We start from the raw sequence: 19,168 nt of genomic DNA, 5'->3' as shown, positions 1-19,168 counted from the left end.
CATACACTTTAAGAATATATCATTAGATTTGTAAAATTTACTTCAAGTACTGTTAAATATCAAAAATATCAATTTTCAATCATTTGCCATAAAATGTGTATTACATTACGAATTTCAAAAAATCAAAATTATTTGATATCAGAAGGACATTCTTCGTATTCAGAATGCAATTAATAATGTCTGATGTGCTCTAATGTCCCACAATAAATACTGTCCAAACGTTCGTACCCCGTCCCTTAAGATGGCCTGAAAAAAAAAAAAAAACTCATTTTCTTTAAAATATTGACTAACGTCTCAATAGACTCATATTACATTAAGAAGAAAACATTATACCGGTACAAAAAAAAAACTAGGCTCATTGGTTCCGCCCGGGCTCGAACCGGGGACCTTCTGCGTGTAAAGCAGACGTGATAACCACTACACTACGGAACCGCGCCGTGTTTAATCAAGGCAGCAAATATTTAATTAAAGATATAGGCATAAGATAAGATTGACAAGCTAGTGAACTTATTATAACATTGACAGTTACCAGGATTGCACTGATGATGACGTTTGTTGGGGCTTATTTTGGGTGAGAGTAAATAGCCTACTGCCCTACGGAAGCTTCGATCATTGAATTTCTAGTTATAAATGTCTTTGTTTGTTTGTTTGTTTGTTTGTTTTCAAAGAAAGTAACAAAATCAGTGATAAATGAAAGTTTCTGTTCAAATCGAAAAATATGGGCCTTTGGGTGACAGATCGAATGAAAAGAGGTCTCTCAGTGACAGAGTAATGTGTTCCAAAGAAGAAAAATATGGATCTTTGGATGACAGTGCTGCTGAAAAGGGGTCTTAACATACGCGTCTCCGCCAAAGTGTGAGCCCCCCCCATAAGTGCGTGCACTCATAGAAATTGTTCGTTGGCATTGGCATTACTCAGTAAGTTGATGTAAGTCGTTCCGTCAACTTTCCGAGTAATGCCAACGCGTACAATTTTGAGTAACGCTGAATCGATATCAATATGTTGGTCGCACTCATTTGCACTTACTTTATTGAGTTGTTACAACTCAGAAAATGAAACTAGTTAGCATAATTTTCTAGAGGTGTGCTATAGTATACAAAATTTTGCACTGATTACAAAAATAAATATTTGAATACTGCTAATTGTGCAGAAAATGATCCAATTACGTGAATTAAGTAACAAAGTACCAAATTGGAATAACTCAAAACAATAAGTACCAGTAACTTATTATGAACGAGATACATCAACTTACATGTTGAGTTACAATAACTCAACTAATTGGTTCTTTGAACCTTGTTTATTTTTCTAAGTTCCCTGAACTTGAATTCAGAAGTTGGCATTACTTAAAAAGTTGACGCAACGACTTACATCAACTTTTTAAGTAATGCCAACAAAGTTGATTAGTTGAGCTTTTTCAGCATTTTTTAAGTTCGGATAACTAAAATGAATTTTGTTTTGGCAACTTTTACACAATTTTTGAGTTGTCCAAACTTACTCCTTTTGAATTGCGCCAACAAGGCGAACAAGTCATTTCTATGAGTGTGTATAGTTTGTAAATATTTTAGTAAACTGAATTTTGAGCAAATTGAGTTTTTGTATGATTATGTTTCAGGTTACCTTTTATTTCCAACAAAAATTAATGGTTAATCTTACTCCCCGACATAGTTATTGAAGTTTTGATTTGGACGAATCGCGCCTAAGTGTGATAAATGAATTCGGCAAAAAAGACGAATCGTATACCGTACTATGATACAAATCAGGTTGATCAATAGTATATAGCTGGAAACCCCGAATTTTTTATATTAAATGTCCTATACTGATATATTTAATACCAACGTATAGTTGTAGGTATCCACTCCAGTGATACCAAAATAAGTAGAAACATTCCACACATGATATCGCTATGATGGCTTAATAATGTGAGTGCGCCCCCGTGAAGTTGGAAAATCACAGAAAATCATACGCAAAATTATTTCTGCTTTAAAATCCCCGAGTTTTTGCTAAATATTATACAAAGATGACTATTTAAGATAACTTACATACCAAGTTAAGTCTTCATAGCCTTAGGACAGCCTATTTCTACACAAAAGCCCCATATATCAAGGATGCGTGCTATGGTTTACACGCTAGTAGTTGAATGCGTAGTACGCGAATACGTCTCTCTGCACAGTGGTAGAGACATTTTGGATACAGCATAAAGCCTAATAGCTGTTAAAACGCGTTTTGAGGGATATATCAGATTGTTTTTAATTATATTAGATTGAGAAAAATAGTAATTTGAAGACATCGAGCATATTACAGTAGACCTACACGGCCGACAAAAGAAAATCCCTGAATTTAGTGAATTCATTACGCACACCACCTGGGCCGTGTAGTTCAGTTTAGGGACATGCACCCTCATGCAAGAACAAAATACAATTCTCCGAGAGGGCGCAAGTACGAGTGCACGTTCAAAGCAAGAGGGGGATTCAATGCAAAACTTTCTGCTCGCTACACTTTTATCACATGAGACAATAATTTACTTTCAACGTTGTGTTTCCCAATGTGATTGGAGTGTGGGGTGGATGTATGTTTGTAAAGCTCAGGGGGTAGCAATGATATTATGGTACTTCGAAATGGGGGCCAAGCGATTTGGCAGACAATCTTGCAGGGTTCGCAGGGTTTTGCCGCAGGTGGAAAACCTGCGATTTTAACCGCTTGTTAAAAACAGTTTTTGCCGGCAAAAATGGCAAAACCTAAAAAAAGTGATTTATAGTTCAGTCTTTTCATCTCAAAATAAATTATTAAGTTAAAAAATTATTTCCTGAGTGTAACAAGGCCAGATTTTGTAATTATAAGTAACATATATCATGTATATTAAGAAATTAATGGCATGCATTTTCATTGCTCAAGTGTATTTAACCGAAATGTGGCACATATCAAATTCAAAACTTTTTCATTTTAAGGACTTGATGAGACAAAAAATATGTTGAATGATTAGTTTTTACCACTTTGCCGGCAAAACCCGAACCCTGCAATATTGAGAACATACAGCCCGGGTTTTTTTTTTCTAAAAACTTTGTAAGTGGATGTGCTACGCAGACTTTCAGGGTTGTTGCTATCCATCAGTTTACCAATTTTCAACAAAATGCACCCAAAAATCACCAAAAATCCACCGGGCTGTAGCCCTTATAATATGTGTATACATTGTGCATGTGTGTAAGCCTAAACATTTCACTTAATTAACCCGGCCGGTTTTCTTCCAAAACAAATTGTACGGGGATGTGCGACGCAGTCTTTTAGCTCAAATGCTGCCAACTTTCTCTTTATAATTTTTGCTATTTTTGCCACCATCGGTATTCCAATTTTCAACAAAAAGCACTCAAAATCACCCAAAGCCTTGCCCTAAATGGGCACTTTTAAGAACACTTTGCCAAAATGCGCCCAATTGGGAGCATTGGTGGTCTTCATTCATGCAAGGAGGAAACTTGTTCACGTTGACACGGAAGAGGTAAAATAACCTCGGATATCCGGTTATTGTCCAGATATGCGATGGCCCGGGCGCGATGGATAAAAGACAACAATTAAAGAAGTATATTGGTCAAATGTTATACCTAGGTTTCTCAAAACTCGGCTACTTCTATAGAACATAATGACCATGCAATTAATAGTCTAATTTCTCGGTCGATCCTTCATATAATTATTTTGTGTAAACTAATCCTAACCGTAACCATAAGCCTAATCCTAACACTAACCGTAACCATAAGCCTAATCTTAGCCTAACCATAACCCTAATCATAAGCCTAATCCTAACCCTAGCCCTTACCATAAGTCTAATCCTAACCCTAACCTTATGCCTAACCCTAACCCTTGCCCTAACCATAAGGCTAATCCTAACCCTAACCCTTGCCCTAACCATATATAAGCCTAACCCTAACCCTATAAACCATAACCATAAGTCTAATCCTAAGTCTAATCCTAACCCTAACCCTTGACCTAACCATACGCCTTTTTTCCTAGATAACCAGATGCCATTTATATGTAAAAGTATCCCGGCCCTGGTCCTTTAGACCTACTCCTTATTTTCACCCCTGTTGAATACAGAGAGCTTTGAAGATCTTGTGTTTCAAGATCCATCAGTATCAGGCTTGTATGTCGCCTCAATTAACGGCAAGGTCCCTTGACTGATTTTATATGGGACATCGATAGATAGATTTTCTCTTCCAACATGCAACGTTGAATCCCCGGGTAGTGAATCCACCTACCTGAAACCGTGCCTGAAACTATAGTGACCACTGAATTTGCAGTTTTCAGGTTATTCACATTAGTATCTAACATTCATATTGACGATGACGATCACCATGGTCACTGTAAACAGATGGGCAACAATCATTTTGAATCATCCTATGAATGTGCAGGTTTTCCGAGTGGCCTACTTCCGATTCTATATAGGCAATGTGGAACTATTTTTCTAAGGGACCGTTCACAAACACTTGTTAGGGGACCTGATGCAAAAAAAATTCATCGCGAAAAATTTTCGCCCCCCCCCCTTTACCCCACGCCCTTGTTTGACATGAAAATCATGGGTCAACCCCCATAGAAAAGCATTTTCCCAAGAAAATATGTGGGTTTTTTCAGCCCCCCAAAAAAAAAAACCTTTTAAGAGCCCCCCTTTTTGGCATCAGCCCCCCCAACAAGTACGTGTTTGTGAACGGTCCCTAACTTTGATTTTTACATTTTAAAATATTTTGAAAAATTATTAAAAAGGCGTTGTATGGTATTAAATAATTAATTAATCTGGTTAGTAATTATTGTTATTGATTAATTTATTCGTGTATTAATTTTATCGTTTATAATTTTAGTTTACTTAATTAATTACAATGGGAAAATGCCCTAGTTAAATACTAGACTATGCCATAGTCGAAATTTATTAAAAATATGTTATTATTAGTCATGATGAACCCATTTCGTTGAACTCAAAATTATACTGATGTTTATTAAAATTAAAGTATTCAATAGTAAAATGGTCATAAAGAGTTAAAAATATCAGACGATTAGGGCCTAGTGACAATAAAAGTAATTGAATGCAACATTATCTTGCATAATTATAACGGCTCACTTTAATACTGAACAATTCTGATTTTGGAATCTACCAGTTTATTGATAGCGAACCCCGACAAGCTAACAAACAGAGGGAGTAGGGTGACTGATCAGATGTGAAAATCTATCAATTGTGCACACATTAATTAAATCAGAGTTTTAAGCTTAAATACAATATCCAGAGTATGCACAATGGGCAAGTTGGGAAGCTAACAAACAGAGGGAGTAGGGTGACTGATCAGATGTGAAAATCTATCAATTGTGCACACATAATTAAATCAGAGTTTTAAGCTTAAATACAATATCCAGAGTATGCACAATGGGCAAGTGGACTACGGGGTAGTCTAGTTAAATAGGCCTACTAGTTACTGGCTGTACATTTATTTGATTTAATTGTGTATAATATTTATTCATTTTATTTATTAACTAGGCTATTTGATTGATTGATTTAATCAGTTATTTATCATTATTTATATACGTATGTATTTCTGTTTATTTATTTGTTTATTTTGTGATTATTAGTATAGGCCCCTACTTGATTTATCTCTGTTCAAATATACGCTATACATAGGAAACAATGACAACATAATTGCCTAGAAAGTCTTCCTGTGACAAACGTGTTTTAATTAAGCATATCATGATTATCATCACAGCAGTATCATTCACGTCTGAGTCGTTTTTGGGTGGGTGCGGCGTGCCGCACCCACCCTGTATTCTCTGACTATTGACCTACTTTTTCACATGCCGCAGTGTTGAGAAAATATTCGTGCCGGTTATATCCCAAACACCCACAGAGGTGATAGTTTACGGCGAGTTTTGTAATTATTACTTGATTTTGATATGTAAGTAATACGATAAAGTCGTCATAGGCAGTAATGTGTTTGTATTAAAAGAAATAACAAAAATATTTATTTAAGTAATAGAAATACTATTTGGAAATTGCAGCAAGATTTGCAGATGTTTTTATTTGAACAGTACCAGTTCACCAGTTTTGCTAGTTTTCCTAATCTTTGGGCTAAATTAATAGCATCATGAAGGTCATATATATCATTTTATACTGACAGCTTCGGCATGTACTTAAATACAGCTTGTATGTGCATTGTGTTCAGTGTGTACATAGCCTATTTACTTTTCAAATCTGGTGACAAATAGTGCTAGCTGATGCTTGTATAACGTATTATAGACAAATTATTAGAATGCATGTGCACCAGTAGAAATGGCCCAGGTTGAATAAAATAAATAAACATGAATGAATATTTTATTCCCGGGATTATTTTTGTTGGGACAAAATAATGATATAGTTTGACGCTTTGAAATACAGTTATGTTAATCATAATAAAGTTACAAAGTTAAAAAATAATATCGAAATATTGTAAAACCAAACATTTCCCCTCATTGCAATACAACATATTGAGGAAATTGATATGACAGATTTTTAAACTTTGATATGGAAAGATACCCCAGCCCTATTGTCTCACCAGAGAAGATGAGCAGAAGTCTTTCTATCTGATGATAAAAAAAACTCTAGGCATGATTACGAAAATGTTTTAAATAACTATTATCTACAAAAGTTTTATAACCATGTTTTATATAAAATGTTAACATAAAACGTCTTGTGTTATGATGTGAAGGGTTAATATAAAAACAGGGAAAATCTGTTCCAACTGACCAGCAGAGAACAAAGGATAAGCAATAGATCAGATTAAAATCAGGGAAAATATGACACAACCTCCAATGGGGGACTAACAAACGTATAAACGTATAAAGTTAAAAACTCTTTTAACTTTGTTTATACGTTTTGTGTTGTTCCCCTATTGGAAATCGATGTTGTGTCATATTTTCCCTGTTTTTAATTGTGAACTTGACTTACTCATTCTTTCATTTCTCTTGACAATTTTTCATTTGCCCACCCTATTCCTTTTAAAGGAATTTTTATTAATGTAGCGTCAATATCAGTCAGTGTTTCTGCAATAATATTCAGCATAAAATTTTCACGCAACTTGAAGTTTTTTAGTGTCCCTATAGTACTTCTATCAAAACAATTTTATTTAAAATAAAATACTTGAAATCCAACAGGCCAAATGCTTTATTTAGATGTCGAATACGGGGTCGAATAGTCGTCAGAAAACAGGAAACAAGTGTATCAATCTGTTTCAATTTATTTTTATCATCTGTGAATAATATTTGTTGACCAAAATTTCGTGTCGGGTATATCTGAGCTTATCTGGTGGAAATATTATCGATTTTATGTCAACTTGAAACTTTTATATATGAAGGCCGTATAAAATTAATATTTTGGTTCTCTTTTTTTTCCAGAATTTTTTAGACTTTGGAAAAGGAAAACTTTATACATATAAATATGTTCAAGACTGTTTGTGGTATACTGTAGGGGTTTATTCCTCAGAATCTCACATTAAAAAGGGCGGCTCCTCCTTCATCTAGGACTTTTGGCAAAGACCGAAAACTACTAAAAATGCTAATTTTACGTGGGGGAAACCTCTCTCCCTCATCAACTTCATGAAAATTCTCTGCGCGAGAACCAAAAACATTAATTTTATACGGCCTAATATCATATTTACTATCGATTATTGTTATGTCACGCCCAGTATTTAAATTCAAGAAGTATAGTAATATCAATAATAACAAATACTCGATCTGGTCCAATTGTGAGTCAGATCTACCTTGAAAATTGAAAATCACTCCTTGAAAATCCGTGACAAATGATCAGTCACGCAAAAGCCAATATTATTCATTGAATTATATTTATGCTTGAATAAACACACTTTGTAAATACATAAAAATGCATACCTGGTTTGAAAAAAAATATATTCTTATAAAATGCAATGGAAAGTTTAATAGAAACACATTTGTATCCTTTGTTTTATAAAGCATAGTCCTATATAACTTGTGAAATGCAGTTTCATTTTCTAGAATAATAGTAAAACCCTAAAAGTTGTATAAACAAACATGGTAGGTAAAATATCCTAGAAATACCGTCTCAAAAATTGTTTTGATAGTATTATACTCCATCAAGTCTAAGGTGGAACATGACCTACATCGAAATGTATGGACCTTACACAAATGGGGCAAAGGTCATAATGTTGTCAACTTATGGTAGAACAGACTTTAGTTGTTAGAGAATATTTAGAAATAAATGGAACATGGCTTTGAGCAGGTTATTTATATGAGATAATCATGGCTAATTGATGGGGTTATGTTCGAAGTTATACTGAACAGACTATAGTATTGTTGAGGAATTCTTGACAAATCAAGTACACTTCAGTGAGCGCAAACTATTGTAAGTTTAGTTCGGGACAACCCTCAAAACATATTGCACAACTGTGTTATAATATGCCATGATTGCCATCTGTGAAAACTTCTCGAGATTTTACAAAGTGTGACACCATTTTCAAGCAGTTTCATTTCTGGTATCGTGGCGTGGGAAGAGGTGAGTGTCCTACAATATTCCGGGACAATATTTCAACGGAGATTTTGAGTTTCAACAGGTAGTTTCAACATGCGTGATGCCTGCAGGTTCAGCAGGCAAAGTGACGAGTTTGATTGATCGAATCTGAATGGACGGTTACTGTTTGGTTGACCCGTCTAATATTTATTTTAAACTGTTTAACTGACCCCCGAATTGACCTTTGCTGAACTAAATCCGAGTTACTTATTGAAGAGGAAAATAGCAAAGAGTTTTCACGTAGGTATCAACATGTTCAAGTGTGCATTTCTAAGTACATGTGCAAGGAGTCTTGGCGATATACAAGAAAACTAGAACTACTCACTACCAATTCCGGCTTCTGTTATTGTGGATGTTATTCGAAGGAAATTACACTGCAACTTTTGAAGTGTTTCCTGAGACTGACTTTGTGTCAGACTTTGATTTGATGTTATGTTATGCTAAAATGATTGTTTGGCGATTTAAATTATGTGATTGTCGCTTCTGCTTCCATATTATTGTGCGTCATCACATTTAGATGTAATGATGCATTAATAAATAATTGCGATTGTGTAAACTACTGTATTGTTTGCAAATCAGCTCCACTCTCGTCGAATGCAGTCGACTTGTTTGGTGATTCAGTGGTTAAACAACAGCGAAGAACCTTTTGCCTTGGGATTTACTGTGTGTTTTTACAATATACTATTCGAGAGTGGTACAATTCACTTCACAAAATCGTGTCGAGTCTTCAACTTTGATAGCTTTGATTTTGACGCTAAACTGGAAGAAAGAGGATTTTTACGCGTTCGTTATTCTTCGCTGCATTTTACTTTTGACATCATCAACTGTGAGACCACTGTACTGTAAAACGGTTTACAAAAAAAACTGCTTGACGCCCAGTGGTTTTATGCAAGTTTTGTAACTTTCTGTAAAAAGTGAATTAAAATATTAACGGTTGACTACATAACAATTCGTTATCTGCTCTTCGTGAACTTCGTACACATTTGCGTCAGTCATTCTTTGAATGGTAATCATGGTAATAAACATGGACTATAAGTTTCGTGCTCGGTATTCATGGTATTTATGGTATGTAACTATCGAATAAGTTTACTATACTATTTCCATTCATTTCTATACGCGTGTATTCAGCTTTTCAGTATTTTCTGCATGAGTAGTCAACTCAAAGTTGAACAAGTTCATGACTTGTTGACAGCATTTGTTGCCATTCGTGTATACTGCACATGTAGGGAAATACCTAGTCTTGCCAGTAAGACTTCAGTCTTTATCATAAACATAATGACATCTACGGACCTGAGTTATAGTTACTAGAACTAGGGAAATACCACGTAAATTACAAAACATACATGTATGTATCATTATTCATAGCCATGAGTTCACGCATGTTTGAAAAATGCAAAACCTGTGATAAAAGAAAGTATTATATAATAGGCCTACTAGCCATCCGAAGTTGCCCCTTTTAATTTTTTTCAAATAACCAAATTATCCAAAAATTATGTTTACAAAGAAAAAGTTGACATCGACTAAACTCACTAGTCTTGCAGCTTCTTCTTACAGTTGCAGTTAAAGGAGTATTGTGTGACCTCTTTTTATGGTATAGACCAATGTTTCAGTAGATATTTACGAAATGTTTTTATTTATTATATATTTCCAAAATTTCAGTTTATTCCGTTTTTGCGTTTGCGAGTTATGCAAGTTGTAATAGTACGCTGCGGTAAGTTCGTTTTATTCGTTTCGAACGTAAAATACAAATTTGACATCTGCAAAGCGAATAAATCTGCAAGATTTTTTAAGAAAGGGTGCGAGATTTAGGTTTAATTGATATTTTTACATTACATGGGTATATTTCACACTGAATACGGTATATTAAATGTAACATTAACTTATATTTTGAGTTAAAACTAATTTTAAATATATTTGGCATGTATGCAAATTGCAGGCAGCGCAAACCTATCCGTACTTAGGGGCTGTGCAATAATTATGTGTACCCCCGGGGTGGTGAATTCTCAAAATGGTCTGCCAAAAATCGCTTCCCCCCCCTCCTTGGCCGTGCCAAAAATCTTTGCCCCCCCCCCCCTTTACACACTAAGATTTTGGGAACCCGAATTGAACATCTTAAATTGTCGTATTATATAATGCGAGTGCAGCGAGCAGGACATTTTGCATATTTGAACGTGTTCCCAAAGTTTTCCTACACCTTTTTAGGGTGTAATATAGAAATGGCGCCCAAAATATCTGTGCCAAAAATCGCTTGCCCCCCCTTTCGACCTGCCAAAACTCACTTGATCCCCCCCTTTCGACCTGACAAAAATGCTTGCCCCCCCTTTTTGGCCCGCCAAAAATCTTTGCCCTCCCCTATAATTCACCACCCCGGGGGTACACATAATTATTGCACCACCCCTTAGATTATATTTAACATGTGCAACTCCCCAGATTCCACTGGATGAAGGAAGTTTTTGATAACCAATCAAATAATCACCGATTTTTGAAAGCAGGAGGAAAACGGAGATCCCGGAGAAAACCTGCGAGAGTAAGCATGGAATCGGGATAAACCAAGTGTACATACAGTCCTTGGGCACGGCCATGGGCTTGAACCCGTGACCTCAGTGGTGCAAGGCGAGGGAATACCACTGCGCCAACTCACACTTCCATAGGGTGTATGAATTATACCTGGATCAGCTGAAATCACGCAGGATATTACTTCTCAAGTTCTCATCATTCTCATGTGATATCGGTTATCGGAGGCCACCATTTTGGGGACCTATACCTATATCTACATGTACATTATTGTACATTCAATCTAGAGGGGCTATAAATCAGGCGCAACGAATAGCAAGTTGCAAAATCAAGTCAGTTCCGATATTAGAATTAATTCAACAAATTGTGTGATTTCAATGACTGGGTGACTAAGGGCATACCATTAGATTTTCAGGAGAGTATACATGGGAGTCTGCATGGGAGTTTAGGTTGGGCGGAATTTTTTTTGCCACCTTTGTCGGCGATTTTTATTTCACCGCCTTTGGCGACGAAATATTTTGTTTCCAAATAAGTGTACCATTTTACAAAGTTGGGTGGGGAAATACCTTTTTTGCTCATCAGTGGGGCGTAATTTTCTTTTCGTACCACTAGTGAGTGAACATTTCGTTTGGTTTGGTTTTGTTGGGTTTTTTTTCTCAAAATACTTCCACCCTCTGAAAATCTAATGGTGCGCCCCTATAGAACATTCACTATTTATATCAAAACACTTTATACATGTACATGTACTAATTGCATTTCTTTCGTTTCTTATTTTGGCTTTCCAGAAATGATTTGGCCTCGGATTTTACTGCATTTGTAATGTGCAACAATTGGCGTCTGGAAGTATACTTCAAAAGAAACGGAATTACCACCAAGAAAAGTTGTAAGGGAAGTACAGTTGGATATCCAGAGAGTTTTCTCTTTTTTTTTCTGACGGAGAAGGTCTGATCAAAGATCAAAAATGGATGAGAATTCCACCAATTTTATGCTTACTACCACTGAAGACAACATGGTCAATTTTGACGATGAATGGCAGCGAATTCTCGTCGCTGTGATAATGTTAATCGCTTCTATCGCTGGCACATTTGGCAATTCTCTTATCATCCTCTCCGTGCTGTTATCGCGGAAGCTTCGTTCTCCAACCAATGTCTTCGTCGTCAATCTCAGCGCAGCGGATCTGCTTACCTGTCTTGCCCTTCCATGGAACATTGTTGCGCTCCTTAGCTTTGATGATGGATGGCCTCTTGCCGATTGGGTATGCAGTGGAGCTGCTGCTATCCTGTACATCCCTGTTTACTGCAGTGTGTGTACTTTAGCGTCTATTGGGGTCAACAGACTCATTATGATCACAAGACCGGTTCATATTTATCGTAAAATCTTCTCAACGAAAGTTCTTTGCGCTTGGATCATACTACTCTGGCTGTGGCCATTTCTTATAACAGTCTTACCACCATTGGTGGGTTTCGGAGCGCTTGGATATAACGAGCGATTTCATTCGTGCAGTAGTATGACATCTAATGAATATTCAGATGAGTATGACCTCATGACTGCCATTGCGATATATCCCATACCGTTATTCACGATCTTGATATCTTACATCGGAATATTTGTCCATGTTAGGAAACAGGCAAATAAGCTTAACAACAATCCAAATTCTCCAACAGGGCAGTCAATGACGGAAGACTCCGTCACTTTGTCCCCTCAACATGGTCCCCAGTCTCCTAAGTATCCAATACCGCTTACCTCGGCACCGAAAAACAACCCGGAATCAGCTAACGGCAACGTTCAAAATGGCGACGAGGACGAACAAACTAAAGATGGCGACCAACTACCGCCCATGCGGCCTGTTTCTAAAGCAACTGCTCGTGTGTTGGAAGAATCAAACTATAAAACAAATTCTCTCCCATCAAACAGGACTTACAACCGATCACCAAGCAGCGGAGTCACTCGTACAAGTTCATTCCCAATCAAAATATCGTCCACCAAAAATGGCACCGCCAGTCCTCTTCGCAGAAAACCAGGACAATCTATCACGCAAAGGATCCGATCTACGATCAAGGAAGCCACAACTTTTAAACGCATCAGTCGAAGACAGTTAGCAATTACGAAGAACATGTTTTATGTAGTGATTGCTTATATTCTCTGTCTAACTCCTTTTGTGTTTTGCTTGGTGATTGACACACCGACAAGTACTGCGATAATTCCATATGCAGCAGCTTTAATTTTCTTTAATAGTTGTATAAATCCAGCGATTTATGCAACAAAACATCCCCATTTTAAGCAAATTTTTAGTTATCTGGTGAAATGTCAGTGGCATCGAATACCAGAACCGTCAGATACGTTGCGGGCTTTGATGAACAAAGGACTATGTAATCCTAAGTGAAATGTGCACGGTGTCCTTACTCTTCTCATTATATCTACCTGTATGTACCCTTTAGAATATCTATATAGATCATGGAGACCTGCCTCGTGCTATAATTGAAGACCTGAGCGCAAGAAGACCGTAAGTCCACTTGGCCCCTAATATGTATATATGCTAAAGTTACGCATATAGTTTCTTAGGGTTTAATAATGTTTAATACATGTTCCAAGGTGAAAACATCATGAAAGGTTGTGAAAGATTTGTTTTGGCCCCTGAACACGTATAAAACATTACCAAACTATACGAAACTATACGCAACTTTAGTGTATACATGTTGAGGGGCCAAGTGGACTTACGGTCTTCTTGCGCTTACGTCTGCAATTTGGAAACCTCAGTGTCATACCGTAAAGGTTCGCCTAATGGCGCACTTGGTCTCCTTTGCCTTAGGGTAAATTTCATGTGCCAATAGAGAGCTCCCTCCTCTGAAATCCATTACAAGAATCATGGTTTCGTAACCTTATTTTGCTGGTGGGAATTTTACGGGAGGGCACTTTTAGGTGGTACCTAAAATTTCACTTATGTCAAGGGAGCCCATAGCGCCATTAGGCCAATCTTTACGGTATTCTTTCCGTACGAAAGGAATATAATTAAAGAATGTCCTGATTTTATCACAAGAGGGTTTCTACCTTTACATCGCTGGAACAAGCGTGGCCAGGATTTTAGTGTGAAGGGGCAAAACCAAATTTTAGTCCCCAATTGTCAATTGTTTGTCACATATTTAGTCATTTTAATGACATAACTCTTTGTCGTCACCATTTTATCCCTGCAAAAATCCCTTGGCTGGAGCAGTTTGGATATTTTCTGGTATTTAAGCAAACATTTGGGTAGTATACATACTGCTAGGGATGAAATCAAAACTCGACCGGCGGTTGACCGACGGTTCCGTACAGTTTCCATTAGTTTACAACAATAGAAACCGGACGGAACCGACTGGCAACCGCCGGTCGAGTGATTTCTTCCCTTACAACTTTTTAAATCACCGCGCAAACAATAAATCCATCTAAAAAATTTACTGAGGCTATTAGATTATGATCATGGTTCTAATGCCAAACTTAGCCTCAGTTTTCTCGATGTAAAGTGGGTGATAAGGGTGTTATCGGGTTACCCATCACTTGAAAGTAACTTTCTGACTGTTAATACGGGGAATGTTATGTTATGCATGTATTTGATTTGAAATGAACATTTTTAACCTTTCTCGAATCTTGGTTAGGCCCCCCTACATACGATTAAAAGCTTTGTATACCTGTGGGCTACACTTGCCAAAATGGCTGTTCCAGTTGAAATCCATACCCCATATGGAATAGGCTACATGACTTTAACCCATCCAAGGGGTGTAGATTTCAAATGGAGTAACCATTGAGATAACCACATTTGAAATTCACACTCCCTGTGTGGGAGATTATGGTCATGTTTCATCATGGGCCGGGGCGCATGGATTCAACTGGAATAGCCCAATGCACGGATGTTCGTGTCATCAGTATAATTATAATCAATACAAAAGGCCAGTAATTTTGTTGTATAAATGTAGACAATTATTCTGAAGTCAAGATGATAAGTCTTGTCTTATATTTACGCCAATACATTCTCAGAAAAAGGTTCTAAAATGGGCTATTCCACTTGAAATTCACACTACCCCTGTGGAAGATTTTGGAAATATATCTTACACAGGGGGAGTATGTTTTTCAAATGTAATCGGTCAGAGTTAATCATTTTGAAACCCATACTCCACCTGTATAATGACTTTATCTATATCTTTCACAACTGGAGTGAGTATTTCAAATGGAAGTTACTCAATTGTCTATTCTATTCAAAACATATACTCCCTCTGTGAAAGACTTAAGCTAAATCTTCCACAGGGGTAGTGTGGATTTTAAATGGAATAGCCCATTCTGTCCTCTATACTATATAACGCTGTACGGTTCTGTAACGAACCAAAAAGGTTCTTTAAAGGCCACAATTGGTCTACAAATGTTTAAAGAACTCTTTGAAGAACCTAAAATGGTTCTTTCAGTTTAAAAAACTTTTTCTTTAGAGTTCCATAGAGAGGACAAAAAGGTTCTGTAAGGCCTTTTAGATCCTTAATTTCTGAGGGTGTGTAACCTTGCCTCTTGTCGAGCAAAATGTTTGTTTGTTATATCATATCGATGATCTAACAATTTTCAAATGTTTAATGCGAATAACGGCTATAAGCCCTATAGATAAATCAGTATTTTTAAATATACAAGTGCCTTTTTGGTATAACTAAAGTGCGTGTATAATTATGAATGTAAAAATATCAGTAAATTGCAATTGAAAAGATTTTTAATAATAATAATTTTGTCGATATTGTAAAAGGTTCTGCTCTCTACATCAACACTCTTAGAAAAAAGGTAGAACCTGAAATGGTTCTTGAGCTGTTATGTACATGTATGTGGAAATGTGGAACCTTTAAATGGTTAAAAAAAAACAGAAAAGAGTTTTGGAAAGATTAAAAAGAACCATTTTAGACCTGAAAAGGATTTTAAAAAGGCTTTAGAATTTAAAACATTTTGGAGCTCTTTCAATTTTCAAGATGCACTTTCTTGTGAGGGATCTATAGGACAGCTAGCTAAAACCTTTCTTTTTCTAAGAGTGAACATGCACAGTTTTAATTAAACTAACGTTGTCTCGACACCTTAATCAGTATTATGAATAAGTAATGAATGAATATCGAGGGGTCAGAGCCAAAAGGTCGTAAGTACAAAAACGCCATAATGATACAGGCGGTTTTGTACTTACATGTAGGGCATTCTGGCTCTCACACATTTCAAGCATAGTGTTGCACTTAGGGCATTACATTTTCGCTGATAACAGTTTCTGTGGTTAAAGCTTGATTATGGATATACAATCATAAGGTGCTCAGTGTTGTAAGGATTAATGTGGTACTAAAATCTCATTTTAGCCAAAAATGCACTTAGGTATACTTTTGGCTCTGAGCTCTCGATATGTTGAAATGATATACAGATGTTCTTTTTAGGTACACTCTTTTTCAAGGATTTAAAATAAATCCTAAAGGATTGTGATTAGGGACCAATCAAGTATTAGATTTAAAATTAAATCTTACAGATTTAAAATTAAATCTTACAGATTTAAAATTAAATCTTACAGATTTAAAATTAAATCTTACAGATTTAAAATTAAATCTTACAGATTTAAAATTAAATCTTACAGATTTAAAATTAAATCTTACAGATTTAAAATTACATCTTTAAAAATTCAAATTCAAATCTATAAGATTAATTTTAAATCTAACATAAATTGGTCCCTAATTACAATCCTTTTTATTTTTAAATCCTTGTAATTGAGTGTATAAGATATTCAACGAGTCAACAATAAAAGCTTGTAAAAATAGCAAGGAAAACGAAATATATCCCGTATTGACGTTTTGTACTGGGGACAGAGTTTCACACCGACCAGCATCAGCGGGGTGAAAATAAGCGGGAGCCAGGAGCCATTTGACGCCTGTGAGACCTACAATGGCTCCTGGTTCCTGTCGTGTAGCCTCAAATAGGTTGGCTGTTGACTTCCATAATTTGCACCCGTGATTTTCAACATCTTCCAATTAATTTCACCTTTTTTGCCCGCATTCTCTCACTTTAACCGATTTTTATAAATAAAAAAATGTGTCCAAATAAATATGGAATCACACAATTGCCACCTTCGTCCTGGTGTTTCTGAGCATGTCACAAATGAAAACCATGACCATTTTGGGACCATGTTCAGCTTCACCAAGAGCCAAGTTTCTCTCGGGTTCTTGGGTATTTTGAAATTTTCATTTCTGAAAACAAAAGGATTTGCGACATTTTAGATTTAAGAACCATGCATTGAACCATCACTCGTTCCCCGCCCCCATCCCCGTAACAATGTTGACGTCGACAGGGACAACTGAATATCATCTGGAATATCATCAGTCTCTTTGATTGGTTGGAGGAGGGTGGGGGATATAGAGCTTTCAGCAGGGTTGAAGCAGTGATCCCCATATCCCTGGTTGAAGCTATTTGTGAGTTGTACATTGTAAGTTGTAACGTGACTGGAGCCCTGGAGATAAACGATGAGAAAAATTGAATTATAAGTGTCCCAACGCATTTTTCCAGGATTGTTGATCAGAACAAGCTATAAATGGTAATAGGGTAATTCAGGAAAAGGTTATACAACTTTACCAACTGAATAAATATTTAATAGTGTACACAGTGTCAGCCAGCTCCATTGAAGTTACCTTATGGAGTTTCCTGTTGGTCTCTTAAGGTCATGAACCGGATGTACTAAGGTGTCAATGGTTTATTATGGTTATTATCTAACAATAAGGCGAGTGGGGTGGCAGGGGCCATATTTTTCCAGTTTTAACAATTTAACTAAACATGTGCAGTGTACTTCTTAATATTAATACATAGGAAATGTGTTAAGTAAACCATAATCGCATTTATATATCTGTCTTGCGGTTCTTCAGTTTAATGCCAATAATATATAAAAACGAAAGTTTTAGGCCGTTTTCGCATGGGAAACAAGCCTTGGGTTGGGATCACCTCTATAGCACCCATGCCTCTTGTGTGACATCTTTAAATATTTGACTGCAAGCCCGTTATGTCATGCTCCCCTCCGGTCCGCCTTAAGGTGATGCAGTGTTGCGACTGTTGCTACAATACTGCTTAATTCCAATGTTTGTTTGTTTTTTAACGTGTTACCTATTTGCGTGCCTTTTATCGCCTAGTAATATGCGCCTTTTATATCGCCTACTAAAATAGGCCTATCTTTTATCACCTTCAAGGCAAGCTTAGGCTAATCAGTGATTTCGTCGAAATCAGGCTTTGGCATATTGCAACAATTAGCATTAATATGCTAAGCTGTGCAATCGCAAACGTGAAAATAATTTAATAAGGCCAACAAAAACATTTGTTTGCTTGTCCTTGCACCGGTCCTTGCACTGTATGGAAGAGTGGACTGATTGATTGATTGATTTATTGATTTATTGATTGATTGATTGATTGATTGATTTATTTATTTATTTATTTATTTATTTATTTATTTATTTATTTATTTATTTATTTATTTATTTATTTATTTATTTATTTATTTATTTATTTATTTATTTATTTATTTATTTATTTAAGGCCTATTATTTTTTATATTTTTTATTATTATTTATTTTAATGATATTAGTGAAATAAGAGTGTGGATGGGTTACACCATCTACATGAAACAAATTTGTATTGCTATGTGTTAATAATTTCACTAGTATACCTAGGCCTAATTATACATTTATTTATATTTTATTTTATTTTTAACGATCGTAGCCAAAACATGTATACAACCCTAATAAAAATAATAAGAGAGACTTATTAAAATATAGCGCCCAACGCTGATAGCCTCTGGGCGCTGAACAAATAAAATACCTTAAGCTACAAATACAGATATACTTAACTTAAACATGATAATAATTTTAACACGCATATATCTGACACAAGCAAAAACATTATAAAAGATCAAAGCACATAGTTTCAAATATCAAATCAAAGATACAAAGAGAGCGTGACCAGCACCATGTGAGTTGATTCAATTAACAAATAAAATACCTTAAGCAATATATTAAACACCTTAAGATAAGCAAGATAATACAAAACCAATTTACATTTACGAGTAAATTGAGTTGAATATTAATTCAACAATATAAATTA

The 19,168-nt window shown here is 35.9% G+C and overlaps 1 protein-coding gene and 1 non-coding gene across 5 annotated transcripts; one reads left to right on the top strand and one right to left on the bottom strand.

The window, feature by feature from the left end:
* Positions 1-359: 359 nt before the first annotated feature.
* Trnav-uac (transfer RNA valine (anticodon UAC)) lies at positions 360-432 on the bottom strand. The gene has a single exon. It is a non-coding gene; the product is annotated as a tRNA-Val (tRNA).
* A 7,957-nt stretch (positions 433-8,389) lies between these two features.
* LOC140162510 (uncharacterized) lies at positions 8,390-16,635 on the top strand. 4 transcript variants are annotated; one of them, XM_072185755.1, is made up of 2 exons: positions 8,390-8,527; positions 11,842-16,635. In XM_072185755.1, exon 2 carries the CDS (start codon positions 12,018-12,020, stop codon positions 13,437-13,439), a length of 1,422 nt encoding a protein of 473 aa, XP_072041856.1. In that variant the 5' UTR covers positions 8,390-8,527; positions 11,842-12,017; the 3' UTR covers positions 13,440-16,635. The 4 variants fall into 4 exon arrangements, with proteins under 4 accessions (XP_072041856.1, XP_072041859.1, XP_072041858.1 ...); XM_072185758.1 differs by lacking the exon at positions 8,390-8,527 and adding an exon at positions 8,549-8,782; XM_072185757.1 differs by lacking the exon at positions 8,390-8,527 and adding an exon at positions 8,791-9,598.
* Positions 16,636-19,168: the final 2,533 nt, after the last annotated feature.

Source organism: Amphiura filiformis, chromosome 10, assembly GCF_039555335.1.
Source record: "Amphiura filiformis chromosome 10, Afil_fr2py, whole genome shotgun sequence".
In the NCBI taxonomy this organism is placed as follows: Eukaryota; Metazoa; Echinodermata; class Ophiuroidea; order Amphilepidida; family Amphiuridae; genus Amphiura; species Amphiura filiformis.
This window is presented reverse-complemented; position numbering and strand designations above follow the sequence as displayed.

Excerpts from the sequence above, each read along its gene's own strand:
- LOC140162510 (XM_072185755.1), top strand. The coding sequence starts at position 12,018 with ATGGATGAGAATTCCACCAATTTTATGCTTACTACCACTGAAGACAAC.